At 59.6% G+C, this 13702-nt stretch overlaps 2 protein-coding genes across 4 annotated transcripts in view; both read right to left on the bottom strand.

Moving 5' to 3' along the window:
* On the bottom strand, nt 1–6972 carry RASL10B (RAS like family 10 member B). Of its 2 annotated transcripts, none has more exons than XM_068210297.1 (4): nt 6834–6972; nt 3656–3988; nt 1117–1241; nt 1–459 (listed from the first exon to the last, which is right to left on the bottom strand). In XM_068210297.1, the coding sequence occupies exons 2-4, from the start codon at nt 3869–3871 to the stop codon at nt 189–191; spliced, it is 612 nt and encodes a 203-aa protein (XP_068066398.1). In that variant the 5' UTR covers nt 3872–3988; nt 6834–6972; the 3' UTR covers nt 1–188. The 2 variants fall into 2 exon arrangements, with proteins under 2 accessions (XP_068066398.1, XP_068066397.1); XM_068210296.1 differs by lacking the exon at nt 6834–6972 and adding an exon at nt 6025–6326.
* Nucleotides 6973–10852: 3880 nt separating this feature from the next.
* Nucleotides 10853–13702, bottom strand: part of AP2B1 (adaptor related protein complex 2 subunit beta 1) — a 75006-nt gene continuing 72156 nt past the window's right edge. For both annotated transcript variants that reach the window (XM_068210316.1, XM_068210315.1), the window contains 2 exons: nt 12399–12553; nt 10853–11374 (listed from right to left, as the gene is read on the bottom strand). In XM_068210316.1, the coding sequence (XP_068066417.1) occupies nt 11300–11374; nt 12399–12553 (230 nt within the window). In that variant the 3' untranslated portion in view covers nt 10853–11299. The remainder of the gene's footprint in view (nt 11375–12398; nt 12554–13702) is intronic.

The raw sequence follows: 13702 nt of genomic DNA on the forward strand, positions 1-13702 counted from the left end.
AAGGCCATCCCTCAGTCCTCACTACCCCCAGGCAGCCTGGCCACCCCCTGCACCACGCCGCTCAAGGTGCCCCGTCCCCAAATGCCACCTCAGCAACCCCCGAGGTGCCTCCAGCACAGCTCCCACCGCCCGGGGAGCAGAACCACCCCTGAGTGCGGGCAGCCCTGGGGTCCCTGGGGGCAGGGGGCTCACATGATGGTGCAGCGGTTCCTGCGCAGCGCGCCCTGGAAGCGGATGGTGGTGTGGACGTGCTTGCAGCGGGCGCAGCCCACGCTCTTGAGCAGCTCGCTGAAGAGCAGCAGGATGTGCCAGTTGTACTTGGCCGAGCACTCGATGTAGCCGCACTTCCACGTCTTCTTCACCAGGTTGGAGACGTTCCAGCGCGGGATCACCCGGCCCCGCTGCAGGTCCCGCTTGTTGCCCACGATGATGATGGGTGTCTCCGAGGTGCCGATGACCCTGCGGAGGGCGGGCGGTGACAGAGGGTGGCAGGGGACGGAGCACAGAGTGACAGCCCGCCGGCCCACAGAGCTCAACCCATCCCAAAAAGGCTCTCGGCTGTGGCTCGCCAAGGGGAGCGTGCCTTGTCCCCTTGTCCCTCTCCACAGCCAGCCACCCCTCGTGCATCTCCAGGGCTCACCCACAGGTGTACCTGCTTGGCACACTAATGCACAAATCCATAGCCAAAATTAAAGCCTGTTCCCAGACAGGCTCCTCAAAGCTCTGCCAACCTTAACCCTGTTTTTCCTCTCTTGGGAGTAAGAGTGAAAGGTGTGGATGTGAAGTGAAGGGTGCTGGATGTGCTGCTGGTGTGGAATCTCACAGAGGGCAGCTAATCCTGCTTTCCTGGGAATTCTGTCAGGAATGAGGCAGGAATTGTGACCCTTTGCTGGGCATTTTGCAGCTCATTTTTGGGGCTGGCAGCAGAGAATCCTCCAGCCTGGGTTCAGAGGAGCCTGCTTGGGGTTTTGGGTTCCCATCCCTGCAAAGGGGCTTTGTGCCAGTCTGATATCTCATCTCTGATGCCAAGATGTACCCCCTTGGTGCCAAGCTCCCTTGCCAGGAGCCACGGGGCTCTGCCACCGTGGGGATGCACCATCCCAAAGCCATCCCTACCTTGTTTCCAGGATCTGCTGGCGGATGGTTTTGATGTACTCGAAGCTGTCAAAGCAACAGATGTCATAGACCAGGATGTAGGCATGGACACTCCGGAGCCCCCTGCAACACACGTCTGCCCACTCCTGCAAGGTGCAGAGAGGGATCAATCCTGGCTCAGCCCCGCTGCTGTGCCTGGGGGATGCCCTGCCCTGCCCTGTTCTGGGGGTGGGCACCCCAAGGAGGCTGCTGTGGCAGCAGGGGGGCTGCACATTCCCCAGCCCCAACACCCAGCACCCACCTCTGCTCTGCCCTGGCCCATCTGTGTGTGCCCCCACAGCTCTGCAGCCGTCCCCCCATCTCCAGAGATCCCTTATCGCTCCTGTCAATCCAGGGGAGAGGTGACAGGATTTGTCAGCCCCAATTCCACTCCTGAGGGAGGATTGCAGCCTAATTACAGCACAGAGCTGAGCTGGGAGTGGGGCTGAGTGCAGCCCCCTGCCCTGGCTGTAAGAGCTTCATCCTCCAGAGCTGCTAATTAGCTGTGTTAATTAGTGATGCACCCTGTTTTTTGGGGCAGGGCAGGTGAGGAGGATGCTGAGCCCCATCCGAGGTCTGAGGGTGATGCACCAGCAGCTCTGTGGGTCAGAGGAGGAAGGTGACAGCAGGTCTGTCTGGAGGGGACATGGGGACAGAAGAGGAGCAGAGGCTGCTCAGGAACTGAGTCTGTGAGAGCAAGATGTGGATCCAGGGCAGAGGCGGGCAGGAGTGGCCTCTCTGCAGCCAAAATCTGGAGCTGTGAGAAATTCATGCTGTTAGGAAGTCCTTGGGTTTATGGGAACAACTAGATTTTTTTTTTCATGCTATGAGTGAAAGTCTGCCTCACTTCAGGCACTTTCCCATCCCAGCAGTGGGACTGGGAACGGCAGCCCCTGCAGGCAGCACTGCACAACCCTCCTGAGTGCCTCTGGAAAGGAGAAAGACTGTCCAGGGAGGAAAGGCATCACTTCTCCCTGAGCAAACCCCTTCAGAGCCATGATTCAGCCCTTCCCGAGTTTATGATCAGAATGAGATGGGGAAAGGGGAGTTTTGGGATGCGTGTCCTCCATCACAGAGGGCAGCAGGGGAAGGAGCTGGGAGGGAGCAGAGTGGCACAGAGTGGGAGATGCTGGGGAGATCCTCGGGCTCAGAGATGCAGGAGGAAGGAGCAGCAGCCTCGGGGTTCCTCTGGGTCCTGATACATCCGTGAGACAAGGAACTGCAGCTATTTCACCGTGCTGGGGGGCAGCTTGCTCAGGCCCTGTGATGTCAGGATGATTTTCCTCACGCAGTGCAGGTTCCTGGGATGCTTGAGCTGGAGAAGTGTTGCACTGCAGGAGCAGGATGTCAGAGAGCCACTGGCTCCTGCTCCTCTTCCAGGACAGCACTGCAGGGATCTTCTCCTGGCACGGAGCTGAGTCCACGATGTTTCCCAGCAGACAGAGCCGTATCCCTCACCATGGCTCTCTCCTTTCCCCTCAGAGCCATCCCTCTGATCACCCTCTCTTCCCTGGAAACCTCCATCTGTTCCCAGAGGCCGCCTCCTCTGGAGTGCAGCAAGGCAGGGAGTTAATGGAGTGTGAGCATCGGCTGCCGTGTCAATAAATTACCCTTTGCTATTTCAGGCTGCTTCTCACGCTGACCTTTCGTTCCCTGCACTCACCCATTAATTTTTAAACCTTCTCCTCACCCCTGGAGTGCTCATTTCATCTCCTGCCTGAAGGTACAGGGACTCCTGGAGCACTTCATGGCCCCTGTGACTCTGGCCCTGCTGGGGACAGGGACACTGTAACTAACTGAGGTGGCCCCACTGGTGGCACTGCCCTCCAGCGTGGCTGCAGCCACAGCTGGGAACCTCCAGCTCCTTTCCCCACAGTGGTGACACAACTTGTGCTCCTGGCAGTGGGGTTATAGCATGAGCTTAACACCCCCTTTTCCCCCATTAATTCCACCCAGAAGTTGTTGGCACTTTCCAACACCACAATGCCTTTTGGGGGTGCTTTGGAAGCGCCTGAGGGGGTAGAGGAGGAGTGGTGGGTTCAGAGCTCCAGGAACAAGCCCAGGCAATGCTGGAGGGGGTGATGGCCACTCCCAGGAGTGGGTAAGCTCTGCCTGGCTTGGGCAGTGGGTGCATCAGGACTCTGGCTCTCCTGGAACCCCTGGGTTTCACCCAAATGTTCTGCTGTTGGCTCCGACAGCCATGGAACTGGATCCCAGTGCTCCAGGACCCCAGCTGGACGTGCCTGTGGGCAATGCCAGAGCCAGCCACACTCCTTGGAGTGGGATGCCACCTCTCTTGTGTTTGTTGTCACCTGACTTCAAAACACACTTTATCCTGGACCCGCTCAGCCAGCATCCATGAGGACACAATCCCTCATTTAGCAACCAAACCCTGACGTGGAGGGAGAAGCATCCCCCAAAAGGCAGAACTGGAACCCCACAGGTTTTAACAGCAAAACCCCACCACAGGGGGGGTCACCGCAGACCCCCAGAGGTGGAGGCCCCTCGGGTGCCCCCCTACCTGCAGGGTGTTGACAGGGAAGGCGGTGATGGGGGGAAAGTCCATGATCTGCAGGTCGTGGACGTGGCCGTTCATGACCACGGCGGGCAGGTAGACGCGGCGGGCCGTGGTGGGCACGCAGACCTCGCTGAACTCGTTGTACAGGAACTGCCGGACTATGGCGCTCTTGCCCACGCCCTGGGCTCCCAGCACGGCGATCTTGAAGGTTGCCACCATCCCGCCGCGCGCCGGCCGCTGCCCTGGTGCTGCCTCCGCGGTGCCGAGGCTGCATATTCCCGAGCAGGGGGCCTCAGCCCCATTCAGGATGCATTTCCCCTCCGGGGCTCCCCGTCACTGCAAGGCCAAGGAGAAGCTGGTCAGGTCCGAGAGACACCCCGGAGTTACAGTGGTGGTGCTTCAGGGGACGTTTTTCCAAGCAGGAGCTGACAATGTACCCAGGGGCCTTGGCACTGCAGGACCTCAGGGTCTCCCTTGGAGCCTCCCACCCCAGCAGCCAAGGAGAGCCAGGATTTGAGTGAATTTTATTCCGGGAAGGTTCTCACAGGCACATTCAGCCCTTTCAGTACCAGAACAAGGAAAGGCTCTGTCTGCGGCTCAGGGTTTGCTCAGCCCGGCAGCAGCAGGGTCCCAGGCTGTGCTGGGGACTCAACCCATGGCCACTGGCACCAGCTGCTCCTTCCCGGTGCTGTCCCAAGCCGGGGAATCCATCTTCCCTCCGCTTGGACAGCCGGAATTGCCTTTTGCCGGGCGGGGGGAGATCGCTGTGCGCCTGCGAGAGACAGCTTGAACGTTTCGTTTCAGGCTTTGAGCGGCTGGGCAATTAACTTGATGGGAACTCATTTGCAAGCCAGCTGACAGGGTGAGCCCAGAGCCACCGCATGTGCTGAGGCCGGAGGGGCCCCGGCAGGGCCCACGCGTGGGGAGACACGGGGGGATAACGCACACACAGGGATGTGGGAACTGAGTCGGAGGAGTCCAAACACTCGCTGGCACCGGGCTCCCGAGCAGGAGCTGTGATGGGGATGGCACAGGCGAGGGGAAGGGTCTCACTTCCACTCCCTCTCATCCCCAGGAAGCAGCTTGTGCTTTGGCCCAAAGTGTGGATGCTTTGACCAATTTCTGATGCTCTGGCCCATTTTCCCTGAAAACCATCCCCGAAGTGCAGGGCAGCAGCTGAAAGTGTCAGGTTCAAACACCCTGTAGTGCTTGCTTGATGGAGATTACCCCAGGGGGAGCCTGGGCACAGCCGCTCCCATTGCTGGGTGCTGGAGTGGCCAAGCTGCCCGGGGTCCCTTCGGCTGGGCCATGGCTCACACCATCCTCACCCCCCTCACGCCAGGACCGGAGACCCTGTCCCCCCCGTGCTGCTGGCACTGTCCCCCGGGGTGCTGGCTGTCCCCAGCCCCGGCAGTGGGAACATTTCTGTGCCAGATGCAGGGAAATGGGGGGTGCAGGAGCCCCCAGGCCCGACCCTACCAGGGCCTTTCTCCGCCAGCAGACAGCACTGTCACTGCAGGTCCCGGGGGGCTACTCTGCTGCAGGGACAGCCCTGTCCCCACAAACCCTTCCTCCTCACAGCAGCGTCCCCAGCTCCTCTGCGGGGCTGGAGGGTGATGGAGCGACACAACTGGAAACCCAGTGCCCGCAGGGGTCCCTGGAACTGGGGCACAGGCTGAGCCCCGCTGTGCCTCCGCCAGAACCTCATCGTCCTCTGTGCTGGCACGCGGGGACGGCGCACCCCAAAAACATCAGAGCCCGACCTGATGGTCCCCGGCCCTACAAGCAGCTACTGTGGGAAACTGAGGCACAGCAGGGGGACCCTTCGGGGCACCCCACGGTGGGGTGGTGGAGCAGGGACCAGCCGCGGGTCCTCGGGCGCTCAGCACCAGTCCGGGCTCCGCGGGCTGCAGGGCCGGGCGGGGGCTCGCAGGGGGCTCCCGGGAAAGGTGGCTCCGGCCCCCGCTGCGACCTTGGCCACGCTGCCACGCCTGGGACACTGGAAGGAGCAACCCCTGAGCCCCGTAGGGCGGGGGCGGGGGCAGCTTCCCTCACCCCACATCCCGCACCCCCCGTTCCCCGCACCCCCCGCATCCAGACCCTCCCGGGGATGCTCCGGCCGCACTGGGCAGCGCAGCACCCCCGGCCCGCGGGGTCGCTGGGGCTGGTGGGGATCGGGGGATGCCGAGGGGGGACGACACCCGCAGCCGCCGTGCCGGCGGGCGAAGGGGAGCGGAGAGCACCGGCGCTCAACTTTCCCCCTTGTCCCCTCATGGCAGCCGCCCCCGGCCCTGCCCAGCGGTAACTTTGCCCCCCCACCCCCACCCCCACCCCCACCCCACGTCCTGCCCTTCCCGGTGGATCCCCCGTACCTGGCAGCGGCGGCCCGGGCCGGCGGCGCCCCGGCGGGCGGCGGAGCCATGCGGCGAGCCCGGCGCGGGGCGGGCGGCCCCGCTGCAGAGCCCCGGCCCGGCCCGGCCCCCGCCCGGCGCGGCCACACCGGGGGGCGGCGGCGGGGAGCGGGGAGCCCGGCCGGGGCACGGCGGGGGGGCCGGCGGTGTCCGGGCAGGGATGGAGCCGGCAGCGCCCGGTGGGATGGCGGGGATGCCCAGGCGGGAGGCGGGCAGCGCCTGGGGAGGGATGGAGGGAGGGATGGAGGGAGGGAGGCAGGCAGAGCTCAGGCAGGGATGCAGAGGATGCCCGGGAAGGATGCGGGCAGTGCCCTGGAGGGAAGGAGGCAGGGAATGCACAGAGAGAGCCGCAGGAATCCAGCAGAGACACCGGCTTCTCCCGGGGCTCTGGGGAGGCGCCGATGGGAAAAGACCCTCCCATGTCCCCCCTGCAGTGTGCTGGGTGCAGCGGCGTCACCCCTTCTCTCCCCGGCGCCCAGCGGCATCTGGGCTCTCATGCCCACCCCGGACGAGTCCCACGGGCCAGACTCCGGGGGAGGTGGGCAGGAGCCCTCCCAGGGAGTCTTTCCCTCCTCCGACACTGCTGCTCGCTGTGCTCCTGGGCACGTCGCTTCACCTCCTCCCGTGCCGGCCCCTGGCCCGCGGGCGGGGCTGGGGGTTGCTCTGTGCCCGGAGGGACCCTGAGCCCAGGCTGGTCGCGGCCCCACCAAAGGAGGGACATTTCTGTTGCAGTGTCTGCATTTCTGGGTCACCCCGCACGGAGCGTTTACCTGCGTGCTGGACAGAGGGAAGATGCTGGCTGCACCTCCAGGAACATGGTCCGGGCCCCCGGGACACGCTGCTGATGGACTCCCTGCACCCCTCTGCTCCTCGGAACAGCCCCCAAACCCCACTCCGGCTGCCTGTGACACCAGCGAGCACCGAGGTGTCTGCACAGGTCTGGCTGCGACTACACGGGCTTGGCTGAGCCCGAGCACCGGCGACAGCTCGGCCGGGCTCCCCCCAGCCTCGTCAGCACCTTTGGCTGGGAAAAAAACATCATCTCCGGGGTGAAGAGGGGGTGAAGGGGAAAACACAGTGCCACATCCTTCCTGGGGGACAAGGGGACGGCAGACACAGCCCCACGGCTGGGGGGCACAAGGGCAGCTGGTGCAGCCCTTGTGCCACCCTAGCACCAGGCAAAGGGGGTCACAGCCCCCTCCTCATGTCCCACGCTGCGCCCGGGCTGGCAGAGATCTGGGCGTTATCTCTCTGCAAAGCTGCCCGATGCTCGCGGCAGGGGAATATTTATGTGTCCCTGGGGTTAGCACCAGCCCAAGACGCTGCTCCCTTTCCCCGCATCGCCTAAAGCAGCGCCGAGCCCTGGAATGCTTCTGGGAGAGCGCAGGGATCGGGCTGCACATGAACTCTCCTGCACAATTCAGGCTCCAGCCTCGGGGCTATTTTTAGCAGTTCCCTCCGAGATGCTCTTCAGTTGCAGTTTTATGTGTGAAATTTAATATACGGGGGGGGGGGAGGGGGGGAGGGGAGTGGGGCTGGATCCTGGCATGTCCCTGCTGGCTGGGAGGTTTATCCCAGTCTCAGCGACACGAGTCCAAGGCAAACCAAAAATCATCCATCCAAGAGTTCCTGTGTCCTGATGTGCAGGTGGCAGCAGGGGACAGGCAGAGCTGGTGGCTATGGTCAGCTCCTGCCTCAGCCAGATCCAACATCCTCCCCTGAGTCCCTGTCTCCCCCACAGCCCATCGTGGGCTCAGGGACCTGCTGTCCCTGGCACGGAGCAGGATGGGTGTGAGGCCAGTGGAAGCAGCAGGGATTTTGGGGAGCCCACCCAGCACAGTAGGATTTGTCCCAGCTCCAGCCAGAGCAGCAAGGAACAACTCAGGAGGTCCCTGAACCACAGCGTGGCCTCAGGAACAGGGAAGGCTGTGGGGACCAATTCCCTCTGGCAGTTCCCAGCTCAGGGAGCATCACCTGTGTCCCCTGAGCCCCACGGGTGACACTGCTAATGACAAGCCCAGCTCCCAGGGGGCTGGTGTGTCCCTGCTGACAGGGCACAGCGTCTGCAAATCAGCAGCAGCAAAGACCAGATTGTTCTCGAGGAGCCTCTGGCAGAACAGGGAGGGAGGATGAAACCTCTCCCTTTGCCACAGGACATGAAGGGACAGCAGCTGACAGGGCAGAGCCCTGAACATCCCACAGCAGCTTTTGCTCCTGTTGGGCCAAATGCTGCTGCAGGCTCACCCCAGCAGGGAAAGATGATCCCATCCCAGGCATACCAGGGATGCATGAAGGGGCACAACAGCAAGATCAGGGACCCCAAGCCAGCCTGTCACTGTTGTTACTTGACAGGTGCACCTGCTTCTAACACAAAACCATCCCAGGGCAGGGCAACACTGGCTGATATGGTACCTGCCCTCCACAGAGGGTAGAAGTTCCCAAAATCCAGGTGCTGCTAAGCCAAAGCTGGGCAGGGTGAGGGAAAAGGTTACCCTGCTCCAGAGCAACACCCCCCCAATCCTGCTGCTTCTTCTGTTGGATTTCTGGCCACTTCAAGTACTGAGTTTGGGGCTGCCCAAGCTTGGCTCTGGCCTGGCACAGAGGTTTTGCAGCCCAACCCATCTTGCTTGAGATGGGACCAGAGATGGCAAAGCCTTCTGAAAAACAACAGCAGCACTGCAAAGCAATCCAAACACATCCCTGACTCCCAGGATTTTATAATTTCTCCACAGGGAAGGTCACACTACACAGAGCTTCCCTGGAGCACCAAAAGGGCTAAATGGGTACATCCATCTTCTGCTCCTCATCTGACTCTGTCCCTGCTGCCCTTTGAGATGAGAAGCAGCTGTTGGAGCACCAAGGAAAGTTGCTGGCTCCTCCTCCTGCACGTCCCAAATTTGGGGGGGTCTGTGCTGTAGAAGTGGCTGGTGGAAAAAGAAGCCTGGTGAGCAAAGAGGCTCCTTCCCACCAAACCCAGCCTTCAGTCCTGCTGCTCCCCTGGGCAGAGCCAGCACCAGGGGATGGCTCCTCTCCCCATTCCCACAGAGCCACACGCAGCCAGAGCCTCGTGGAAATGAGTTTATTGACACGGAGGGCAGGCAAAGCCTGAAGAGCAACACGAACGGGAACACTCGAACGAGCAGGGGCGGAGGGAACGCCACCACGAGCCGCGGCTCTGCCCCGGGGTGAGACACCCATCCCAAAAGCTGGGAAGGAATTTAGCAAGAGAAGGGGGTGCTCAGCAACCCCTGCCCACCTCGAAGCTGCTCTCTCCTCCCTGCCCCACACAGCACCGCACTCAGTGCCACTGGTGCTTCCTTAATTGCTCTGTTAATGATTTTTATACTCCACCCGCAGGGCTTGGAGCAAATCACCTCCCAGCACACGTGGGCAAGGCTCAAGGGCTGGGTTGCTCCAGCTCTGCCCCACTTTCTTCCCCCCAGCCAGAGCACAGGGGTTCCTACACAGGGACACCACCTTCCTCAGGGTCGTGCAGCTCCTGGGTCCTGCTGGAGCCTCTCCCAGGACACTGTGACCTTTTCCCAGCACTGGTTTCTTGGCTGCAGTCAGTGCCAAAGCCCTGATGAACGATCTCCCACCGTGAAACGTTTACTGACTGTGAAAGTGGCATCTAAAAGGACAACAGGGGGGTTGCTACACGCAAGAGCTTTGTTAGCTGGGGAGGAGATGTCCAAGCATGCTGGGGAGGGAGATCTGGATTGGGGCTTGGATTAAGCAGGACAAGCTATGGATGGAGCAGGGACATGCAAGAGGCTTTGCTTTCACTGCTGTTGCTGCAGCACTGAGTGGTTGCAATGGGACGAGTCCACAGCTGTGGACTGGAAGGGAAACAATCCTGGCTCTAAGGGACAGCTTGGAAAAAAGGGGCCAGGGCATGGGGCTGCTTGGGACAGGGAGTCAGAGCAGGAACCTGGCTGGCTCTGGCCACTGTGTGTCTCTGGGCACAAAGAGTGGAGCTGCCAACGGGAGAAACCCTTCCATGAGCTGCTCCACCCAGCCCAGCTGGAAGCTGAGTGCCCCAGGCAGGCAGGGAGCAAACACGGCCAAGCCCAAACCATCTCCCACCATGCCCAGCCTGGGGTCTGGGGGCAGCATGGCAACAGGGAGAGTCACTCCACTCCCCTGGCATCCTGGGGCACTGCCAGCAGCAGCCCCTCTCTGTGGGGGCCCGGCTGACACTGCAGCCCTGCCGGGGAAGGGGCAGTGCCACATCTGGATGTGCCACCACGAGCCTGGGAATTGCCAGGGCCAGCGCTGGGACAGGGGGGCACAGCTCAGGGATGGCTGAGGAGGCAGCTTGGCCTCAGCAGGCACGGAAAGAACGGGAGGAAGAGGGGCTGCACATGGGTGAGGATGCAGAGACCACACCTGGAGCTCTGGCATAAGCCTTTTGCTCTGAGAACAGGCTCATTTCCTTCATTTCATCCACCCCTGCCCTGTTACCCATCCAGGCCTGCTGCTCCTCCCCACACAAAAGCAGCCTCACTCCTCAAATCACCAGCTCATGAGGCAGGGAGATGGCTGGAGTGAAAACACCATGAAGCCAGCACAGGAGTAATAAAAACCCCTCCTTAGGGCTCCATGCCCCCTCCTAGGACGCAACTGATGGCTCTGCTCCTAATTCCCCGAGGCTGTGCTCACCCTGCTAGAGCCCCATGTCCCTGCTGGGGACTTCCCAAGACTTCCTTGCAATCATCTTCTTTTTAAGCCAATTAAAATAGAAAAACTCAAAAAAAAAAAGTATAAAAATATAAAATGAAGTGCAGTGTTATGTTTTTGACACTTTTGCCTTGTTTTAATGAGCAGACATGTGGTTTTTGCTCGGTGTTTTTTTTGTTTTTCCAATGAGCAGTTATTTTACAAAATCCAAACTACACCTAAAGCCATTTAGAAAACACTGAACATTGGCACAAAATGGAGAGAAGCCCACGAGAACGGATGAGTGAGGGGCGAGGGGGACACGGGAGTAGTTTGAAGCAGTGGTTACAAACTCCATGGATGCTAAAAATACCAAAGGGGCTTGTTCCCTATCATCGTTAGCACGTGGATACTAATTGCTACCTTGTTTAATCAGTGCCTTTGACTGAAATCCTACACATGAATACAGCTGCTTCCAGTTACGAGTGCTTTTCCCCTGCGCTGGCGGTGAAGGAGGTTCTGGGGACCCCTTTTCCCCCCCTCCTTCTGCAGGGTGAGGCACAGGCTCCACCTCCTGTTAGTTTTTCAAGATGGCATCGTAGGCCTGGTAGATGTACTGGGACACTTCTGGAGCTCGGCATTTCAGGGAGAGCTGTGGAGAGGAGAGGAGAGGTTAGTGCTGGGGCAAACGGGGGCAGGAGCTTCCTGCCACGGCCACAAGGGCAGCTGGGAATGGGATGGACGTGGCTGCTGACAATCACACAGAACATTCCTCCTGCTTTCTTCACCACCAACCTCAAACTGCCCTTTCAGAGCTTGCTGTAAGCAGGAGGAAAACAAAAGCAAACTCCCACTGTGGGGTTCCCACATTCTCAGCAAATGTAGGCGGCCCCACAGGCAGGAGGAAAGGGGACATGGTCCCAAACTAAGACAAGGGACCTGTGCTTGTCCTCAGGCTGCAAATCACAGCACTTAAACCCAAGGGCTTCTAAGGATTTGCTGCTCAGTCCTGATGGACACAAACTTGGCTGTCACTCCTCTCTAAAGCAAAGATCAGGCTGAGACCAGGCTTGCAGCATCAAACCTTGTGCAAACACTTTAAATCACCTTCCAATGCTCACATTCACCCCGCAGCTCCCCAGACCACAGATTTCTGTCAAAACTCCTGGCACAGCTTCCAACAGGAGATAAATCCTCTAATACCAGAGACACACAGGTCCCTCAGAAGGGCAGTGAAGTCAAAGAGAAGAGTCACAGGGGTGCATGAAGCAGGACAGAGAGCACCTTCCCACCAGCCCCGGGCTGGTGCCAGCACAGGGCCACAGACAGCCGGGAACACGGCGGGGCATAAATTTCCCCTTGTCTATAAGAGGGGGAAGGGCACCCTGGCAATGCTTCCTTGCTAATATCTCTTGGCTTTATCTCTGGGTAACCTTGGCAAGTCACTGCTCATTGCTGAGCAGGCACTGTCCCAGCTCACTGGTGACAGAGCAGGGGAATTCTGTTGCTCCTCACTCTTCCCGTGTTAGGCACTCCTCACCCCTCCAGCCAAATTAACAGCATCTCCCTCAACACCGAGCGAGCAGGAGGGAGGAAGGGCAGGGAGGAAGAGCTCGGTGTGGGGGTGAGGCAGCAGGAGCCCAGGCTGTGCCCTGCCCTCTGCTGTGACCCCTCACCGTGTAGTTGGGGTTCCCGGGCTGGATGCGCAGCTCGGCCAGGATCCAGATGCCGTTGGTGAGCTTCAGGGACTGGTAGAGCATGTCCTGCCCCTCCACGTTCCTCTTGGCAATGGTGTAGACATTGTTGTTCTGCAGCTTGCTGGAGACAGTGTCTTTGGAGGGAAGGGAATAAAAAGACATCTGTTAGTCCAGATCCATCATCTGCAGAGACAGGACAGCCCTGGGGAGCATTCCAGGATGCACGGGCACAGGGAAATGCTGGCTCCTTCCCTGGGGACAGGAGCACACGTGACACAAGGAGAAAAAAATTCCAGTTCTCTCCATGGACCCACCTCATTCCCTTCAGGCTGTGATCTCTTGGTAAGTATTTGCCCATTTTGCAGGGCTCTCACTGCCCTGGGTCACTCAGGACTTGATCAAGGTGAGACTTTAAAGGCTGCTCAGAGGGGAAGAGGACTCTGCTTTCTCTACAACCCCCATCCACCTACAGGCAGCCAAAAAGTCAGAAGATGAAGGTGGAAAAGAACAAAAATCACAGCCTGAGGCTTGCTCAGGTTCTGAGGTCCTGTCCCAGCCACAAGAGCTCCCTCCTACTTCACTCACACACAGACACTTCTGGCCAAATCCATGTCCTACAAGGTAGTAAAAATCCTTTCCCTTTTTTAAAAAGCAATTAATTGAAAGGGTAAACCTCCCTCCCCCAGACACTGTCTCTAGACATCACAGGGCTGTGGTACAGTTTTAACACACAGCCTGACCTCAGCCCTTGCAGAGAAGGTGTGATTTCACCTGCACACCTGGACGGGTGTCATTGCCCCACACATTATTTCTAAGGGACTTTTTGAGGAAACCAGAACAGGCAAATACACCAGGACCCAAACCAGCAGCCCCTGGATGCCAAGGGATTCCTCAGCACAGAGCAAACATGAGGCTGTGGATGCCTGTAAAGGGGCACAGTCACACTTTGGGCGGAAGATCCCAAAGCACCGTTGGCAAATTCCCATTCCTGGTGCCCAACAGGAGAAATTGAACTCCTTGCTGGGGCAGGTGGAACACTATCTATGCTGGGTTATTCAGAGCAGGTTGGACACTACTGACAAAAAATGAGGGAGAGAAACAGCCTTAAACCAACTTGCACTGAAAGGCCAGAGACTGGAAATGTGGGATCCAGCTGAAGGAGCACAGGGAGCAGGACAGCAGCAGAGGAGCAGCACAAAGTGGCCATGCAGCTCTAATCCATCCCTGCACCTACAGACACAGAGATCCACAGGGTGCCAGATCTGACAATGGACACCAGTCTG

Source organism: Anomalospiza imberbis, chromosome 20 (genome assembly GCF_031753505.1).
Source record: "Anomalospiza imberbis isolate Cuckoo-Finch-1a 21T00152 chromosome 20, ASM3175350v1, whole genome shotgun sequence".
Classification (NCBI taxonomy): domain Eukaryota; kingdom Metazoa; phylum Chordata; class Aves; order Passeriformes; family Viduidae; genus Anomalospiza; species Anomalospiza imberbis.